The sequence below is a fragment of the Silurus meridionalis genome, chromosome 6, assembly GCF_014805685.1.
Source record: "Silurus meridionalis isolate SWU-2019-XX chromosome 6, ASM1480568v1, whole genome shotgun sequence".
Lineage (NCBI taxonomy): Eukaryota > Metazoa > Chordata > Actinopteri > Siluriformes > Siluridae > Silurus > Silurus meridionalis.
The window spans coordinates 7,105,896-7,127,159 of NC_060889.1; the positions used below are offsets into that span (position 1 = coordinate 7,105,896).

General features: G+C 36.9%; 1 protein-coding gene across 6 annotated transcripts in view; it reads right to left on the reverse strand.

Moving 5' to 3' along the window:
* Positions 1 to 21,264, reverse strand: part of astn1 (astrotactin 1) — a 258,717-nt gene that overhangs the window by 188,872 nt on the left and 48,581 nt on the right. For all 6 annotated transcript variants that reach the window (XM_046851383.1, XM_046851382.1, XM_046851386.1 and 3 more), the window contains exon 2: positions 19,613 to 19,803. In XM_046851383.1, coding sequence (XP_046707339.1) covers positions 19,613 to 19,803 — 191 coding nt within the window. The remainder of the gene's footprint in view (positions 1 to 19,612; positions 19,804 to 21,264) is intronic.

The following is a 21,264-nucleotide window of genomic DNA, read 5'->3' on the forward strand; positions in this document are numbered from 1 at the left end:
CCAGTTTCCTGTTTGTGCATGATACAAAGTTAAGCACATGACCGATTATGCACTGGCGAGTGAGAACGTGTGGAGAATGGATGGTTGAGGGGGCTCAAGAATAAAGAGAATTTGTGATGCACATTTTTCTCACTATACCTGAAACCATAGATAAAAGTGTTCCAATTAGCAATCTGGAGCCAACTGATGTTTTGTAGGTTTGATGCTAGTAACACAAGGAGGAACATTCTTATGCAACTTTGTGTAACATAGCTTAAAAAAATATTAAAATTTAAACATTTACTTGTGCTTTTGAGGATCGACAGTGAAATGGACAGGTGAGACACTGATTTTGATTTTTGATTTTTTTTTCTGGCAGCCGTGACCTCTGGCATCACCATTACGTGCACAAATTACTCTCAACAACATACCATTTAAGTCATCTGTAATTCAAAAAGACATAATGTAATTTTTTAAATTATGTACTCACTCCAGAGACCTTTACTAAGATGGAATTCTTTCCCTCCTGGTCATATTTGGGCAGTTAATTAAATTCCCACATATCGAGAGCATATTGATCTTGAGTTACATTCATGAGCCATAATTTATCTCTTCTTAACACACGTTGCATAACTGTTAGAAGCACCGCTGCTTTCAACCACTGAATATAGTCTAAACAGGAAAAACAGAAAACAAAAACCCTTTTTTTTTTTTTTTTTTTTTTTACATGATCAAGCGTTAAACTACATGCATTGTGCTCACATTAGATATGTTTTTTTTTTTTTTTTAATAAAACAAATTTTTAAAAATAAAACAGAAATGAAACGGATGTTCTGCAGGAACATACATCATTGGTTCGTAAACATTTGGCTGATAGGAAGTCTCATTTGGATGGATATTATATTATAGCTAATAATAAAATTCCCCTATGGTGGTTATAAATCTTACTTCTGGAAGTCGATACAAAAGTGCCATCATCAATTCTACCTTCATCTACCCTGGAGGAGCCTGTGATGCTGCCAACACAAGCACTGTTAATAGCATCAACGCTACGTACACACAACATTGCCAATGTAATAGAAAATTCAGTGCACTGAAACTCTTAACACCTTGCTAATATAAGACCAACTGTTTTGAACAGATATCCGTAATGCAGCTTCATCAGAATAAAACACAAATGATTACATACCACAAATGCTATGGGAGGAAAAACCCTCCCAACACAGTGTCCGCTTACAGCCCCAGAGTCAACAGCTAATCAGTTTTCTCTAATTTAATTTTCTTCCAATCTGTCAGTGTGCATTAACCAAATGAGCAGCTTACAACTTTATGGTGGAGAAAATGAGGTAACACTATACACAGGAGTTACAGGAGACTTGAAATTAGAGGAGACAGGACAGCGCTTTATGAAGGGGCCCTATTAAAGTCAAACAAAACATCAGATACTAGCAGCGTGTCAGCGTTTAATCCAATTAGCAAAGATCTATGCCAACCTGTAATCAGTTTGGTGGAAAGCCATGACATTCCACTGCATATCAACATAGTCACCGATGCACAACAACATAATGACAAAACAAGATTTGTTATAGAATTATTATTAGTATCATGACCTCATGCCCAAATTCATTTGCCTTGGGTCAAACTATGCAGTTCATGGCCTCCAAGAACAAGAACTGAAGATAACTGTCTAATCTTGTGTTTAAGAATCCTAAACCCCTTCTGCACTGTATCCCCACTGAAAGGATTAATCATGTGTCATGGTGGTCACATAAATACTCTTTTCGGTTGGGTAATTTTTTCATGTTGCTATTTTCATGGTTAGAAATGAACGCAAAACACTGGCAGGAGTTGAACACCTTCCTAGGCTACCTCATAGCTCAGATGCAAGTAAAATGTGAAATTTTCAGATTCAAGCACAACCTTTTACTTGCATTTTTGTAGAAATGCTAGAGTTATGTTCACTATTTCACCCAAAAACAAAAAAGACCTAACGAATAAATTTTATCTACCAAATTCCAGTTCACACCAACAGTTTCTATGAAGCTTCTATTCTAACCTTGCCTTCATTCAAGTGTGTAAAACAATTAGTTTTGGTGAAACATGTTTCTCAAATATGTCAATTAGAATTTTGGTCCCCAATTTCAAGCATGAAAACACCCTGGATGATGAGTGCAAGAGTTTATTTATGTGAACGGAATGTAGTTAGGTTTGGTGTTGATGGACTAGATCTTCCACCATGTTTCTGCTGTAGTCCAAAGACTACACTGTTAAGCAAGTCCAAGCACAGAAGTTTTAAGAAGCATGCTGTTGCTGCAAAACAGAGAATAAGAGTGACCCTCAGATAACCCCTAGGTGGAAAGTGGAATGGAAACACGCAGAGAGCATTAGCTCGACTAGTTGAGTCAGAATAGACAGATGGAGAAGCAATCAGCGAACAAATAGAGTTTCATTGCTGAACTATGCAATTTTTCGTACGCTTTGGTTATCTGCCAGAATTTGGGTGATAGTGACATTCAGATGGCCACAAAATTATGGTCCTTGTAAAAGTCATGGACATCACATTATACTGTAATATACAGATACCAGGAGAAGTCTAAGCTACCCCATTATATCATATTTTTGCTCATACCAACTAAAGAATATTCAGACTTCCTAAACAGGATATCAAGTAGATATCTATCTGTTCTGAATGATTTATTCTTAAGAAATAAGTAGCAGCTAAGTGAATGTTTGTATTAGATTTTTATAATGCGTTTTTTTTGTTTGTTTTTGGTAGCGGTACTGTGCAACATCTTTATCTAATCTGGGTAGCGTCATTACAATAAATGCATGTGACCAGAGGAAATAGACTTTCCATTCGTGGGTGAGGTTAGCCATAAAACAAGACATTATAACCACTTAAACTCTAAGTGCCTGATACAAATGAGAGCCCATAGGGCAAAGGAAAAGTACCACTAGGTCACATCCCAAATGTCTGCTTGATGCACTTCCTGGAGTCTTTCAGTCTTTGACTTAAGCGGTAAACAAACAGGGCTAAATTTAAATGATTTCTGGTTCTTGTTCTGGTTACACTTCTGGTAGATGCTAAACTGCATTTCATTACTGTGTACTTGCAATGACAAAGTAAAGATCCATCCATCCATCCATCCATCCATCCATCCATCCATCCATCGAAATCATGCTTGGCTCTAAAAATCATGTTTATGCGTTAAACTTAGGTATTCTGCATTGTATAGAGTTTCACGCTCAAAAGTTATAGCAAGACACTGACTTCAAATGAGAGAGAGATTATTTCTAATCTATTGAAAAAGTCTTTAACTAGTAGTAACATGCGGAATGCATTGGAGAATGGATTTTCAAGCTCCTTTGTGTTGCTGAAGAACAATAACGAATTATGCTCAGACAGGGAAAAATGGAAGAATTACCAGAATTTCAAAGAAGAATTAGAAAGCTATATATGTTGTTTCTCAAAGTTTTTACACTGAACAGTTTTACCTCAAGCTGCAAAGTGCATTAAATGGCTAAGAATTTTTTTTTCTCATGATTGACAAATGTTTGAAACTTATTCGAAATTAATATTTCTAACACAGTTGGAACATTCAGGATATTGCCACAATAAAGAACTCGCACAATAGGTGCACAATAAGTGGTGCCTGTAGATCTCCTTTGGACAAAATGTGTTCTACAACCTTAACGGTTAAATGGACGTAGTGGAAAATTGTTAGAATAAAAATGTTGCTGAATTGCAATTCTGTGTACTATGCAAGGCTATGTGTCTTCCCAGAGTTCATGATTTAATAGATATTACTCTACTACTTGCGAGCTCAATCATGCAGGCAAATTTGCATGGTAGTGTTTGTGCCTGGAAAAAGATCAAATGGAGGACAAGTAAGGACGAGTGGTGAAGCAGTCATGACAGTTATGAACATCCAAGACTCAAGCCTGTGAGCAAAGGCCTGTGTGGTCTGATCCCACAGAAACGCAACTGTAGCACCATCTTTAGAAAAAGTTAATGCTGGCTATAACAGAATTGTGTCAGAACATATAGGGCATATGAGGATGCATAGACCAGCCAGCAAAACTATGATGTTAATTTGCCAAAAGCTCCTGCAATGAGTACACAAGCGTCAAAACTGAACCAATGCAAGAAAGTGGCCTGGTCTGTGCAGAATCATGTTTCTTTTACATGTGGATGGCTGAGTGTGTGTCTGTCACTTACAAGGGAATTTACATGGCACCAGGACACAATGTTGAATAAACTAAGCTGGCAGATCCAGCGTGATGCCCTGGGCAATGTTTTGCTGAGAAAGCCTAGGTCCTGGTCTTTATGTAGAGAGTACTTTTACAAGTACTACCTACCTATACATCATTCAAACCAAGTAAAACCCTTCATGGCAACAGTATTCCCTTATGGCAGCGGCTTCTTTCTGTAGGATAATGAACCCTGACACACTGCAAAATCTGTTCAAGAATGGCTTTAAGAACAATAAAGGTGTTGACGTTTTCCCTAGATCCCACTCCATTTTAGCTCGTGTGGCATGTGCTGAACAAACAAATCCAATCCACCTTGCAAATGCTGTAAAAATTTTAGAGCCATATACAACACCAAACCTTCAAAGGTCTACGCAGTGGTCCAGAGCTGTTTAGACGGGTGGTTTTGATGTATATATATGAATGCTACACTCCATCCAGAAAGTATTTATTGTGCTTCACTTTTTTCACATTTTATTTTCTAGCCCTAATCCAAAATGGATTAAATAAATTATTTTCCAATACCCTATAATGACAACGTAAAATAAGTTTGTTTGAAATCTTTGCAAATGTATTAAGAAAAAAAAAAAATATATATATATATATATATATATATATATATATATATATATATATATATATATAAATTAAATGTGCATAAGAATTCACAGCCTTTGTCATGACACTCAAAATTGAGCTCAGGTGCATCCTGTTTTCACTGATTATCGTTGAGATGTTTTTACAACTTGATTGGACTCCACCTGTGGTTCATTCTGTTGATTGCACATGATTCGGAAAGGCACACACCTGTCTATATGAGGTCCCACAGTTAACAGTGCATGTCAAAGCACAAACCAAGCCATGAAGTCCAAAGAATAGTCTGTAGACTTCCAAGACAGGATTGTTTCAAGTAACAGATCTCTGGAAGAAACATTTCTGCAGCATTGAATGTCCCAATAAACCCAATGGCCTCCATCATCCATAAATAGAAGAACCACAGGATTCTTCCTAGATCAGGTCACCTGCCCGGCCAAACTGACCATTCAGGGAGAAGGGTCTTAGTCAGGGAGGTGACCATGAACCCGATGTTCACTCTGAAAGATCACCAGGGTTTCTCTGTGGTGAGAGAAGTCCCTTCCAGAAAAAACCCAGCACTCTATCAATCAGGCCTGTTTTGTAGAGTGTCCCCAAGGAAGCCACTCTTTAGGGAAAGAAAAAACGCTCCCCATCCAACCTAATGGAGCAAAAAAGAATGGAAGAAACTTCCCAAAAATATGTGTACCAAGCTTGACGCATCATACTCAAAAAGAGGCTGTAATTGGTGCCAAAGCTGCTTCAACAAAGTATTGAGCAAAGGCTGTGAATACTCTTGTACATGTGATTTTTTTTTTAATTATTATTTTTATAAATTGCAAAGATACCAAAAAAAACATCTTTTACATTGTCATTATGGAGTATTGATTGTAGAATTTTGAGGAAAATAAAGAATATAATCTATTTTGGACTAAGGCTGTAACATAAAATGTGGAAAAAGTGAAGAGCTGTAAATACTATCCAGATGCACAATATATAAATATTATAAATATAAATGCTGATAGATATAGTATAGTGTAATTACAATATAAAAAAAAATCACACCTACAATAGAAAGCCCTCCTCCTCTGCTCAATTTCTCAGCTTCATTGATATGAATATGATTTCGAAGTAAATGTTTCGCAATAAACACAGCATATCACAGCAGTAATAATGCTTATAATCATGGCAGAAGAATAAGTCTAAGATGAGATTATTCACTTTAGCAGGAAGGTGACCACTGTGCACAAACTGCTCTAGATTGAATAAGCAAGAGGAGCTTACAGCAAGGGTAGGGCATCACAATTAAATATCAGTGTCATGTCAAGAACATCCTGAGTGCACGAGAAATCACAGCCGCAGAGGCATACTGCAATCTTACGAGCATCAGCAGCAGGATCTTTTGTTATCATCAATTCAGGCAGCAGTACATCTATAGCTTGACAGAAAGATCCAACAGACTGGAAGTAATGTTTGCGGGACGATGTGAAAAAGTTTATTCACAGACCAATCAAAAAGCAGACCAACCAAAATTACAAAAGAATATAAATAGATATAAATCTGCCAACCAAAACCTACTTAAATCATACTAGTTACTGTTACGCTTTGTCATTTATGGCTTGGCTGATATAATTCTCTTACTAACCTGCCTGGGATACAGACATTTTCTTGACTTCATACGAGATTCTTGTTCTCTGTAAGTAAAAGGAATATAGGTGTTCCCCTTTTTCCATCCAGTAAAGGCACACCCATTACACTTAAAAAAACAAAAAAATTTAGACAAATTTTTATCACACAACGATTAGCCACCTGGATTACAGCAAAGATGCTGTTTGTGGACTACAGTTCAGCACCATAATTCCCTCATGCTCACCAATAAGTTGGAGGTCCTGGGACTCAGTTTGCTGACGACACTGTTGTGGTGGGCCTGATCTCCAACGACGAGACGGCCTACCTATAGGAGATTAAAAACCTGGAGAGATGGTGCCAGGAGAACAATCTTCTCCTGAACGTCAGCAAGACCAAGGAGTTGATAGTGGAATTCAGCACAAAGCAGGAGCGGTCATACCAACTGCTAAACATCAACAGGACCCCAGTGGAAAGAGTGGACAGTTTCCAGTACCTAGGTGTTCACATCACACAGGACCTGTCTTGGTCCTGTCACATCAACACCCTGGTAAAGAAGGCCCGGCAGCAGCTGTACCATCTGAGACACTTAAGGAACTTTAAACTACCCTCTCAGGTGCTAAGGACTTTTTACACTTGCACTATTGAGAGCGTTCTGATGGGAAGCATCGCTTCCTGGTTCGGAAACAGCACCATGTAGGACAGGCAAGCCCTCTAGAAGGTAGGTCAGCTGAACGTACCATCCGCACCAGCTCCCTGACTTGCAGGACCTCAGCCATCCCAACAATGGACTCTTTTCTCTGCTCCTTTAAAGCAAGCACAGAGAGAATGAGAAGGAACTTCTTTCTGCAGGCCATTCGGAGTTTAAACCAGGAAACACCCATTAACTAGTAGTGGACCTTTCTGTCCGTCTCACTTCCTTTACTGCACAAATATTTCTGCACAACTTTGCACTATTCTATGACATCTTAACTGTGGACTGTCACGCAACTCTGAACTCTAAACTTGCATAGCACAGTGTCACTTTATACCATACTGCACATGGACACATAAAATCACACAAAAAATATTTTAATTACTTTAGTTTGTACAGTGAATATCTGCCATAATCATCCATCCTTTCTAAAATTCATGTATATACATATTTTTTCTAGACTTTTTATTGATCAACTTTATTTTTTTTTATCCTTATATTCGATTTCTTTTTCATGTTTAAATGTTGGACAGTCATATAAAACATTTCACTGCATGTTGTACTCTGTATGTATGTGTATGTGACAAATAAAATTTAAATTTGCGCCCATTATCGGACACATTTTTATGATCCATTTTGACATATATTGAGCATTTACAGTTAATAATTTATTAACTTCTTCAGCAATGTGAGCTACAGTTGCTTGTCTGTTGGATCTGACCACACGGACCAGCCTTTGCTCCCCACTTGCATCAGTGAGCCTTGGCTGAATATGACCCTGTCACTGATTCACCACTTTTCCTTCCTTGGACCAATTTTAATAGATACTGACCACTGCAGAGTGGGAACACCCCACAAAAGCTACAGTTTTGGCACAATTCATAGCTGCAGTTTATATCATAATCAAACCCTCTTACACTTGGTTATTTTTCCTGCATCTAACACAAAATGTTTACTTGTTGCCTAATATATCCCACCTATTAACAGGGGCCAAGATGAAGAAATAATCAGTGTTATTCATTTCACTGGTCATAATGTTATAATGTTAATGTTATGCTTGATTGATGTATGTATACAGTATCTTACAAAAGTGAGTACACCCCTCAAATATCAGCAACGTTTTTAGTCTTCTCAAGGGAAAATACTATAGAAATGAATCTTGGATATGTTTTAGAGTAGTCAATGTGAAGCTTGTCTAGCAGTATGAATTTACTGTCCTCTGAAAATAACTCAACATACAGCCATTATTGTCAAAATAGCTGGCAACAAGTGAACATGTCGAAACTGTGTCCAAAGTGTCAATATTTTGTGTGAGCAAGATGTGCTTCTCCATATCTTTGTAATAAAAGTCAATTTTCAGTCAAAATCAATTTATTTAACATCTATCCTCTATTGTTGGCCGGGCAATATTGCAATACAAGATCCTCATGAGATGACATTGTAATTGAATTCAATTATTTAATTTATTTATTTTTTTAATCACTTTTTACAATAGATATTGTCTCAAAACAGCTTTACACAGATAAAGACACTATATACAGATATAGTTGTATAAAAGAATGTGTAAGTTTTTTGCCTCTAAGTTAGTTTTCTATTATTGTTTATCCCTGATGATCAAGCAAGTGGCAAGGGAAAACTCCCTGAGATGTTATGAGGAAGAAACCTTTAGAGTACCTGAAAAGGGTACCCATCCTCATCTGGGTGGCACCGAATGTCCATTTATTACAGTTCCATTGTTGAGGTGTGTACTAATAGGTGATTTAATCCAGAACTGTCCATGCAATCTGTGGTTCTATATTGATACTAATTATAGTCTGAATAAATCCTCAAAGTTCTTGAGTTGTTCAATGGCTTCATGGATCTTTAGGCTTTAGATGTGGCACCATCTCCATCCCCGTAATAAAGCCAGTTTTTACATGCCTTTCATTGGCCTTTCTATGTATACTGCATGATATTGCTGCACAAAACAGCATCCATGAACAATTTGAAATATTTAGAGATATCTCCTGTACACATGAAATGCTGACCATAGTTGTCTTGCACCTACCCATAGAAATGTTGAGTTAATGTTGTGACAATTAAGGGAATTCAGTACAATGTCCCTCATCCTATCTTTCACGTGTCCCACTTTCATGGGCTCTTCTCAAGGCACTTTCTGATGAATCTTACTCACACTTTTTAACACTATGCCTTGCATTAACAAGGTTGTCAATATCAGTGGCCTTGAATATACTATGCCAGGGAGAGGTTATAATCATTATATGCCTGTCTGAATAGATTTTCATTTAGACCATTGTGAAATGCTATTTTGAGCTGTTTGTGTCAAGAGTCAAAGTACAGAATAGATCATTTCCAGAAGTCAAAAGATCAATAACTTCAATAAATTCTTGTTAAAGCTGCTCATAAGCTCCTAAGGCAGGTGACTGATCAGTGGTAAAAAGTAATGGTGGCATACCAAATTTACGTGTATTTTGAGCTATTGTTAATGATGTTAGGTATGTTCACCACTAAGATAATGAGCATAGGTTGAGCAGTGATGCAATGTTCTATAGCTTGGTTTTCATTCCAAACAAGCAAGGGCCACACCTGACAGTCATTATAAACGAAAATAATTAGATTTAAACAGGTAGAATTTATCTTGCCCTTGCAAGATAAATTCGAATGAATTCTATGGCTCGAATAAAGATTGGACACGCCTGCTTTAGACAATGTGTGGAAAAGTTCAGTTCTAAATAAAATAAAATAAAAAGAAAAGAAATCTGTGCAGGCCTACAAGCTGGGATTGTTATTGCTGGACTATAAACGCTAGTTATTTACATTAATACATAACGTTTGTTTTAGTACATTTAATATTGTTTTATTTATTGGAGAATTATTTTATTAATTGAAGAACTTCTATGATTTATTCTATTTTATAAAATGTTTTATTCAAGCCAAGCAGGCTTTATTTAAAATTGTTTTATGCACTTTATTTACACAACACAAACAAGTTGGGGCGGGGCGGGCGGGGGGCAGTGTTTGGGCCATGTGCAAAAAGCAGGTAGACTAGACAAACATGACATGCTGACTGACACTGATGATCACTGCTGAATGAATTTAAAATGGCTTTGCAAACATAAGTCATTAAACAGTCTCTGTAAAATAGGGTGCAGGTGTGAGTGAGATTGATGGGCTAACTGCTGATACACAATCCTGTGTAATAGGAGAGTACTACACCCAACATAGCATCCAAAGCAATTTGCACCCACCCCTTTTACAGAGCATTTTACATCTATTAAGATCTCTTCAATACATCTCAAACTCTATGATTGATTGTCAGACATTACCAGCCTTCTTCTTTATGTACCATATAATGAAAATTAACTAGTATAATCACAAAAATTGCCAATACCTCCTTGCCAAGGAATCAGCTTAATCATATTTTTAAACTAAGACTTCATTTTTCAAACCTGATGGAGACTTCAAATCACTGTAAATCATCTGCCAAAAGGTATGAATTTATACCACAAATACATATTTAATATAAAAAAAAAGTGTCCCAAGACTCAAATGCAGATATACAGAATAACCAGCACAAGCAAAAACATCGACAGCTACTTTGCATGCAATGCCATTCATTCAATTATGTTTTAGTTAGTGACTTGCAGCACACCCACTAACTGAAGGATTAATTGTTCATGCAAATTAGTACTAATAATTTAGCATCTTAGTAAATCAGGGCTTGATTGTTGATGTCTTCCTTGGTTTCTTACTTCTTAGTGCTATTAAAAGGGCAGTTGAGAATGTCACATTTGTCCCCTTCTGGTAACAAACAACAACGTAATTGTTTGTGTAAAGTGACTAAGAAGATTACAGGAAATTGGCAGCGTCAATTGATGTGAGCTTAGTTTAGTCATGCGAGATAATTCATCAAGATGTTCATTACTGAGCTGGTGAAAGAAGTCCTATTATGAACTCAAGTATGAGCCAGTGCTGAATTATAGAGCATTACCCCAAAACACCACAAGCAGCCTCAATACTGTTCCTGACCTTGTACACAAAGAATGTTGTGAGTTTATAGTCGGGCTGCAGCTATCAATTATTCTAATAATCGAGTTTTCTAACATTATTTCATCGATTAATCAAGTAATTAGAATTACTTTTTCCTCATGAAAGAGCAATACTAAATGTACAAGAGAAACTAAAATGGGTCTCTTAAAATGAACAAGTCATTTATATCTTTTTTAGACAAATGTATTGCTGAAATTACATGGAGAAATACAGTATATCTGTGAAAACTCGACCCATTTAGTGCATTTAATTGCCATTTTATATATAATATCAATATATAAATAAAAATATATAATATATTAAATAAATGATAAATAAAAATCTATTTCAAATTAGTAAAAAAAAAAAAAAAAAAAAAAAGCTTTTCGCACTGTACAGTGTTTTCTTCATGTTTAAGTTAGCCATTTTTTTTGCCTTGAATCTTCTCTTCACCCCTCAATTTTTAATTCTGTAGCGTCTTCTGTTTACATGTCCAGCGCATTCCAGAATTTAGTGAGTGGTGTGTCAGTAATTTTGTATTCGAATTACTCGAGTTACTCAAGGAATTGTTTCAGCCTTAATTCAGAGTCTTTTCAGTATAGAATCCCCAACCGCCCACCGCACCAGACAGTACTGAGTCTATCTATTGTTCTTTAACACTCTCTCATCCTCTTGGATGCTTCCTCTGTTATACTCTGTTATACATTCTCTTTATATTTATGCTTCATCCCTCTTTTTCTATGCTGTTACAGTGTTTGGTTATTATCTAAGGCATATAAAAAGTGGCATTCTTAAATTGAAAAATTGTAAAGGCAACCAAACTCGCATTTGCTAACGAGGATGTCAGCCAGATTAGTAAAGCACTCAACACAAGAAGTACAATTTTCTGACTTGCTGAGAGAATGTTGGGAAAATGTAAATATGCAATAAAAAGTTAAAATGGCTAAAAAAATACATATTTTTGTTTGTCAGAAAGTTGTGTAGATTATGTATGCTTTATATGTAATTTTAAATTAATTTGTCACTGAAAGTAAATGAAGTGTTTTACAAAATGATTCGCAGCTGTGTTTGTTTTAAGAGCACTACTTAATGCGTATCTTACATAATGCATACACGTTTCATCTTCTTTAAGGTACATTAAGAATGCCTGCCTTTCGGGCATGATACCCCAAGGCTTGAAGGTTATTCCTACAACAACAATTTTAAAGATGTCACCCTTGCAGCTACCTAATTCATCTTTCCCTGCTTTTAACATTGCTTGCCCCCATTTCCAACACTCAGACATTGGTCACAATCTTGCTTTCGAGTGCTCTAGGGAAAAGACAGACCTGAAGATATATCACTTTTCCTACAAGACTGCCACCAGAGCTAAAATCCATCTCTTTAGTGCGCAAGTCTTGTTTTATAAATGCCGTTTTTATGAAGATCAATGCTCACTGAATATTTAAAACTCAATCTAGTGGCCAAATCATGTACCTGTATGCCTCACATTAAAATAACAGTAAAAAAAAAACTTTAGCAAGACACTGGAATGAAACACTTGAAATTGTCAGTGATATCTGAGATGTTATAACTACTGAAAATACCTGGTCAAGTGTTCAGTCAGACTCCATATTGCCACAGGACCTTAGGAAGGTGGAGATTAGAAACCTGTCATGTCTACACCCACGAAGAATGTCTACGCAAAAGAACAGTAAGCTATTAGCTCTTAGCCAATAAAGAAGCCATTGATTTTTTTCTTTATTGCTTCTACTGCTCTCTGTATCAAATACCTTAATGCCACCTTGTATGTTTCCTCTGATACTCAATCCGTTCTTATTCCCAGAAGAGGCACATATTATAAATAATTGGATGAAGAAACGTAGAGGGAGGTGATTCCGAGCATAACACTAACTCCACGAAGTCAAATAGCTCATGTTGCGATGTGCCATTGTGCAGGTGTAGAAGAATGGCAGAAAAGTATAAACCTCAATCATATTGTAAAGTCTAGATTTGCATTTCAGACAACCATATATGCAGAAAGTATAATATTACTGCCCAAGTTACAGAAATAAGGACCACATAAACTGGTTTAAAGGCATGCCTGTTAAACAAAACATGAGGAAGCATATAATAATATTTGTAGTCATTTAATTATACTGCTGCATAGCTGACCAGAGCAGGATGGATTAATGATAATGTTCGGACGACACGGCCAGAACTGATTGCTGAGTGATCTACTAAAAACATGAATGTCATAGCACAATTTGCCTCATTAGACTGCGGCTGAGCATGATATTCCAGTGTAGCCTGTGCATGTATATTGTGGACCGGAAAATTAAGGATGGCATTTGTGCCAAGATAAAATGACTCTTTTTAGTTTGGGACTTTATCCTATATTTATCATATGTGCCAATAAATAGAGATCAAATGTGACTTGGCTGGCAACGTGTATCCAAAATGGTATCTTTGGTCATAAATCAATAGATATTAAGATTCTCACAAAGCAATAAATATTAGTAAAGAGGCTACAGTCACAATTTGAGCCAAAGCACATGCATAATGCACTGAAGGGCAGTGATAAAGTCAGTGATTAGTCTTCGCCTTGATTATTTGAAATAAGTCTTTTAAAGAACCATCAGCACCGAGTACACTGCACAATGAGACGAGAGATTAGATGACTTGCATAAATACATGCTCAATGAGGTGGAAAAAAAACAGACCTAACAATTGTGACTATTGCTTTCATAGGTGCTAAAATGAGTTCGCTTAATCAATTGAAACTCAGTTTTAATGTCAAGAAAAGGGATTTTAAGAGATTTACTTATATTTTTCGGCAGCAAAAAATGTTTGTTTACTTTCATTTTTAATCATTAGGCTAAACACACTAACACGTATTTTATGTTTTATCCTGGTCAGTGTCACCTTGAATTCTGTCTCAGGATGAAATGCCAGTCCACACAGAGCACAAGACCCCACCACACACACACACACACACACACACACACACACACACACACACACACACACACACACACAAACACACACACGGCCACTCAGATAGAAAATACTAAATTGCGCATCATACCTGACGACCTACTTTTTGCAAGGTGGGAGGAAACTCGGCACACACAGAAACATGAGCTCAGAATCCAACCACTGACCATGAAGCTGTGAGGTTGCAATGCACTGGTGTAAAGCTAATTTAGTTGGGTGTAAGCCAAGTTTGTGTTTGCTGTTTCAGTTGCTATTTCTAGAGGCAAATTAGCACTGGTGCACTTTCTTGACACACATAATAATGATGGCTTTGTATATAATTCAACAAACATTGTAGCATATATCTATGTACAAAAGTATTGGGACACTTGGTCTTTCTTGCCATATGTGGTTCTGTTACCACAAAGCTGAAGGCACACAATTGTATTGGATGTCTCTGGATGTCTTTGGAAAATTTTGCGTTCGCTTGAAATTGGAAATCCAAACCTGTTCCAGCATGTCAATGTCCCTGTGCACAAAGTGAGCTCCTTGAAGATATGCTTTATGAAGCATATGCATATGAAGATATGGTTTGGAGAGGAAGATCTTGAGTGGTCTTCTGTAGAGCTCTGATCTCAACCCAACTAAACACCTTTGTGATAAATTGGAACGCTGACTGCACCCCAGGCCTCCTCACCTACATCTGTACCCTTTGTGGCTGATGAACACAAATATCCATAAGCACACTCCAAAATCTAGTGGAACATCTTCCAAGAACAGTGCACGGAATCATAAGAGTAAATTGGGACGAAATGTGGAATTTGATGCTCATGCCATACTTATGACCAGGTGTCCGTCAAACTTTTTGGCAATATAGTGTGTGTGTGTGTGTGTGTGTGTGTGTGTGTGTGTGTGTGTGTTTGTGTGTATGTGTGTGTGAAGTTAACCATTCTCCTGAGGTTAAAGTGAGGTTCAAGTTCTTTTTTAACCTGCCTGATGTATCATGATTCTATTCAATTGGAGACCATTTGCTGCTGCTAAGGATGGTTCAACACAAACAGGGTAAAGATCTATTAAGCTTAACTCAAGAACCATGAGAAGCGGTTTGGACTGTAGTTAATATAAACAGTCTGCTTCAGTGGCTTGGGGCTTCAATTGCTATGTTCACTTTTGCATTCCTCTGGCCACCAGTACACAGTTGATTACCTCAACTATGGTAAAACTGCATGGGCGTTCAGTGTCACTCATATGAAGATTAGTTCCCTTTTTTGAGTCTGGTTCCTCTCAACTTTTATTTTATTAGAGATAAACCTATAAAGATAAACTTCTACTAATTAAAAAAGTATTCTAATCTATTTACTTCCTAAAGCTGTTTTGGGACAATGTCCATTGTGGTATACAAATAAACAAATAAACTACAAATAAAAGAAATAAGAAACAAAGTTTTAATTCATTTATTTTTCTGCTTAGTATCTGTGTGGTTTTGTGATTGATTCTTAAAATCACAGAATGGCAAATAAATATGCCTCATCTGATAAAACAAACAGAACAAAGCTAATTACCAGACTCAAATATATATATATATATATATATATATATATATATATATATATATATATATATAAAAACATATAATATATGGAAAATGTCATAGCACTGGTACACGCTTCTATTCCAAAGGAATGATTAAAACTCATTTGATTATATACTATAACTTTACCGAACCACACCTCTTGAGAATTCCTTGTTTCCCAAGAATGCAACAGAAATGTAATCAAGAAGCCTGAATGAAAATGCAATGCTTTAAAGAAATACAAAAGAATACAACATTTTTTCTAGAGATAACATGAAACATTACTGCACTAATGAATGTATTCATTGGAAAAAAAAGATCATTATTCACCAAACTGTTGTTTTTACTCAGCCTGTGTATGCTCTTGATTTCCTTATTTTTTGTTCATGCAGTATGGCCACATGTCAAATTTAAGAAAAAGTAATGAGAAAAATTTTTTAGCAATTGGCCACTCTTCTTTCTTATGGATTCACAATTCACTCCAAGGGCACAGAAGAGCTGAGCCAGCCCTTCGACGAGAGACAAACCACCAGGGAATGAGCAAACGAGAAAATGAGGGCTCCAGGAACGCTGTGTGAATGTAACACCCTGCCGAGGAGAGCAAATTGCAGGTTGCAAAATGCCCATTCGACATGGAGGAGAGGTACATGAGGGACACCTCCACATGCATTGTACAGACACCGCTGGGAGAATACTGGTACAAAAATGGGTGCAAACCAAGGTAGGTGAGAGCTTGTTAAAGAGTTTGTAGGCCCAGAGGGGACCAGAAGGTTGGAAAAAGTGTTCAAATGGAAAGCTAAGGTCATTTATTTATTTGAAGTGGACCACCCTAAGTTCTGCACTAAGTGCCAGATTACTTAGGAGTTATAAAAGTCCTGCATTTCCATGCATTAATGTTACAAAAAAGCCTACATATAATACAATCCTGCATATAACAATTAATAGCATTAGAGAGTAAACTGAATAATATGCTCATGTGCAAAAGAAAACATTTTATTGATCATGTCACAGCAGAGAAAACAATCCATACAAGAAAATATATGGTACACTATATATGCGGACACCTGGTTCTGAGTTTGGTATGTGGTTTTGAGCCTCGAATTTCACGTTTAGTCCCAATTTACTTTTATAATTCCCTCCACTTTTCTGGGAAGATGTTCCACTAGATTTTGGAGTCTGCTTGTGGACATTTCTGTTCATTAGCCACAAGTGTGTTAGTAAAGTCGGGTACTGATGTAGGTGAGGTGGGGAGGCCTGGGGTGCAGTCAGTGTTCCAATTCATCCTAAAGGTGTTCAGTAGGGATGAGATCAGAGCTCTATAGCAGACCACTCAAGATCCTCCTCTCCAAAGCTTGTAAACCACTGATACTCTCTGATAATTTCTTCAAGGAGTACACTTTGTGCACAGGGGCATTGCCATGCTGGAACAGGTTTGGGTTATCAAGTTTGATGGAACACAAAATGTTTATAGGCTGTATCCAGAGATGTAAAACACAATTGTGTGCCTTCAGCTTTGTAGTAACAATTTGGAAAAAAAAACATATGGCAAAAGTCACTGATACTTTTGTCCATATAGTGTATAAAGTATTAATTTCATACAAACTCATTTATTTTTACTCACAAAAAAAGCTCTGATACTAACATCAAATATCACTGATGATGTCAAGTCAAGAAGCTTTTATTGTCATTTTAACCACATATAGCTGACGCAGCATACAGTGAAATAAAATGTTTTTCCAAAACCCTGGTGCTACATAAAACAACATAGAGCTACATCACACAACATGGAGCTACATACAGAACACAGAGCTAAGGACTAAAGTAAGCTGTCTTATCCACATAAAGTGCATCGTGTGCAACCTGGTGCAAACAGTGCAGACAAAAGACACAAGACAGTGTGCGACAGATACACAAAACACATAAACATAAACACAATGTTGTAAAAAAAAACAAAAACAGCAAGAGCAGCAATCGAGAGTTGTGCAAAACAGCATGTAAACAGTAAAATATAATTATAATATAGTATGGGTGGTGCTGAAGACATGAATGTGTATGAATTGAAATGAGATTCGAGTGTGAGTACAGGTTGTAACAGTTCAGTAACACACAGTTGAGTGTGTGTGTGTGTGTGTGTGTGTGTGTGTGTGTGTGTGTGTGTGTGTGTGTGTGTGTGTGTACTATATCTTCAGTTCTGTATTCAGTTTTGATGTGACATTACAATATGCTTATGTATGTTCTCAAACCAATGAACAGATGAAACAAAATGCTAGAACTCTGGGTAAATTTTATGATTAATGACAGCAATCAAAACAGACTGGAAACTGTTCTCTGTGAGAATATCAATATGCGCTGCTAAGGCATCTTCCTACAATCAAGTGATCTGATAAATCCTCTTATATTGTTTGAACAATAATTTTGATCGCGAGTATGGGGGCAGGCAATCTGAGCAGTATTAGCGAGTGTAGTCGTTAAAAATGAGTACAAGGTGCCGTAAATTGCATGCACACAAAATTGTTTGCCAGACTGAAGCAGCGAAGAAGTGGGTGTGCAGAGAAAATACATGTACTATGCATTTTCGAGAAATGCTCACTTCCTTTTCTGGCTTGCCAGGGTCTTCAGTTTGCTAAAAAAATATGGCACCTTAGACTTTTTAATGACCACACTGTTCCACATACTTAAATCAGGAGCACCCCCACTTTCTATTAAAATGGCCTAATATCTTAAACATAAAACTCAGCACAATGAGTTAATTGATGGCAGCACAGGGGAGCAGCCAACAGAGCAAAGTAAAATGCTCTATTACACACCTAATTAATTCTAATATATCACTCAATTCTGTATTTGTATGAGTATCAGTACCAGCTACATGAACCAATGAACATATACAAGTCATGTATGGCAATAGCCGGGGATTGAGGACAGGCGTTGTCCATAGTATGAGTGCACTTAACTGATGACAAAAAGAGATGCTCCACAAATTTTGGAAGACAAAACCGGCCCACCGGCCGAGACACAAGATGCAGTCGGCCATCTGTTCGCCCTGTCACTAATCTTTCTTTCTCCCAACTCAAAATAACACATACTTGCACTCGGTGGGGAAACTGCAGCCCTTGCTGAGCAGGGGGAAAGGAGAGTGTAAATCGAGAAGTTATGTTTACTAAACCGTGTATGAGAGGTGGGTGAAAATTAAATACACAAGAGTTCTTTCTTTGTCATAAGCTGTTTATAAGCTGTGAGAAAATAACTGATCTGAGAAAAACATTTATATACTCGTGGTTATGTGTACATGTGGTTATTTACAATAATTGTTATAAATGGGTCTAAATATAAATTGAAAACATTAAAAATGACAAGAAATATAGGTTATAATGTGAAACTCTGAATATACTACTATAAATGACTACTCAGGTCCTCTTCGAATTCTCAACTAAATCAGCACCACTTGCTTCTTGTTGTTCACTACTAATTAATCATATTTTGTTCTTTGTTATAAATGCATTCCATGTTTATTGCAAGCTGCTATATATTATCCCTCTACTTTTCTGCTACAGTAGGGTTCACTTCTACAGTAACCTGCTTCATTTCATGCCATTGCTGGTACTTATTCATTATTCATCAATCATTCATGCAGGAAATTCAGTGTTGCCAATTTACCTGCCAGCAGCTTTTTGGAAGGTAGGAGGAAAGCCACGCAAACACTGCTTGAGCATGTTCAGAAACTAAAAAAAAGCAGTAACCTGAGCTCAGGATAGAACTGGGAACCCTGGAGTTTTGTTGTGGCAACTCTACCTTCGGCACTGCCACACTGCTTGTTTGTTATTGTTATTGTGGATTATTAGTATCATTATTACAGCTCTCCCTCATAGGGTGCACAGCTAAATCCGATTAGCTAAATCAAAATGGCACAATTTTTCTCTTATGTCTCTCCCTACCATTACAGAGATGTGCAGAATGCGCAGCTCCTCCTCTGCTGCAGTGTCACTTGCTGGGTCTTCTGTAGTGTCCACGCCTGGAGCATTCTGATTGCCGTCCTGATGGTGGATGTGGAAAAGCAGCGTCCCATTCTCCAGCCACTGTTGCCTCCAGCGCACCAAGGCTATGTCCTCTGAACTCCCGGAAATCTCTGGAAATGCACAAACATACCGCTGCTCTTAGTAATTATTTCTGCAGAATACACAGGTTGCAGATTCATATGCAGAAATCTCGAACCGTGGTCTTTATAATAAAAAAATGTCCATGTAAGATAAAAAGTAGACTGCAACTGCAGTCTACAGAGTTATATAAAAATATATATTAAAAGAATTGTAGCAGATTACAGAGAGAGCCATGCTGAAACATCTGACTATTATATCTTTTCAAATAACTAAAGAAAGTTCAGGTAACTAAAGAAAGATTTTGTAGCTCAGTGGTTAAGGCTCTGGTTTACTGAGCAAAATGTCAGGGGTTCAAGCCCCAGTATCACCAAGATGCCTTTTTTTGGGCCCATGAGCAATGCCCTTAATCCTCCAGGGGCTGCTGCATCATGGCTTCCCCCAGCTTTCTACATCACTGTGATATGCAAAGAAATAATTTCACTATTCTGTAAGTGACATGTATAAAGCACATATTTTAAATACATCCTATACTCTGTATAAATCACTCATTTATTAACTGTAATAACATCTACATGTTGCTGATGTTTTCTCTATAAGCAATGATTATGTGGTATAAATATACAATGAAGTTTCCACTAAGTTTTTTGTTTAACCTTAAACATGATTAATATAAACAATATAATATAAATATATATCAATTTAAATTAATTCAGTTTTATTTGTATAGTGAATTTAACAATGGACATTGTCAAATAGATAAATAAGTTATAAAAACCAGAGTTTATACCTGTTACACTTTAGATCTAACAATTGTAAGTCATTCTTGATATAAAGTGTCTGCAAAAGCCATAAGTGTAAATGTATATGTAAATTCACTATTCCCAGGGCTTGGTAAGCTACATGAGGCTTCCTACATTAGTCTTGTAATAAAAGCTCTATAAGAGTTTTACATTTCCTCAACCTTCCCTGATAATTATTGTACCCAGGTGTGAAGAATCTAAATTCTACAAAATGCAAGATCTCTAAGACTGAAATCATGTGTATCCTCCAAAGCGCTTTAAAACGTGGGCGAGACTGCAGCTGCCGTTTGGTCTGACTGTAAGGGAAAAAAGGCTTGTAAGTATTACATGCTAAAGGTACAGACATATAATTAGAGAGCATTAGGAGACACACGACATAGTTTTCCATGTAGAAGTGGGTTCTGCAGTAAGAGAGGGCATAGGCGTCTGTGAATTAGCTATATGCTGTTGGATACTGAAAACACTAGGTTGTTAGAAAAGCACACAACATGTGAAAACCTGGAACCAAAACCTGGGACCTGGAGTTTTGAAGAGTACAATGGATTCTAAAACCATTTTATACCTTAAAATAACACATATGATAGAGTTGTCATGCACTTAGACAGGCTTTGAAGCACAAGTTGAAGGAAGTGGCATTAATTACTATAATAATCATCTTGTGATTCAGAAAATGAAGACATCTCTCTGAAA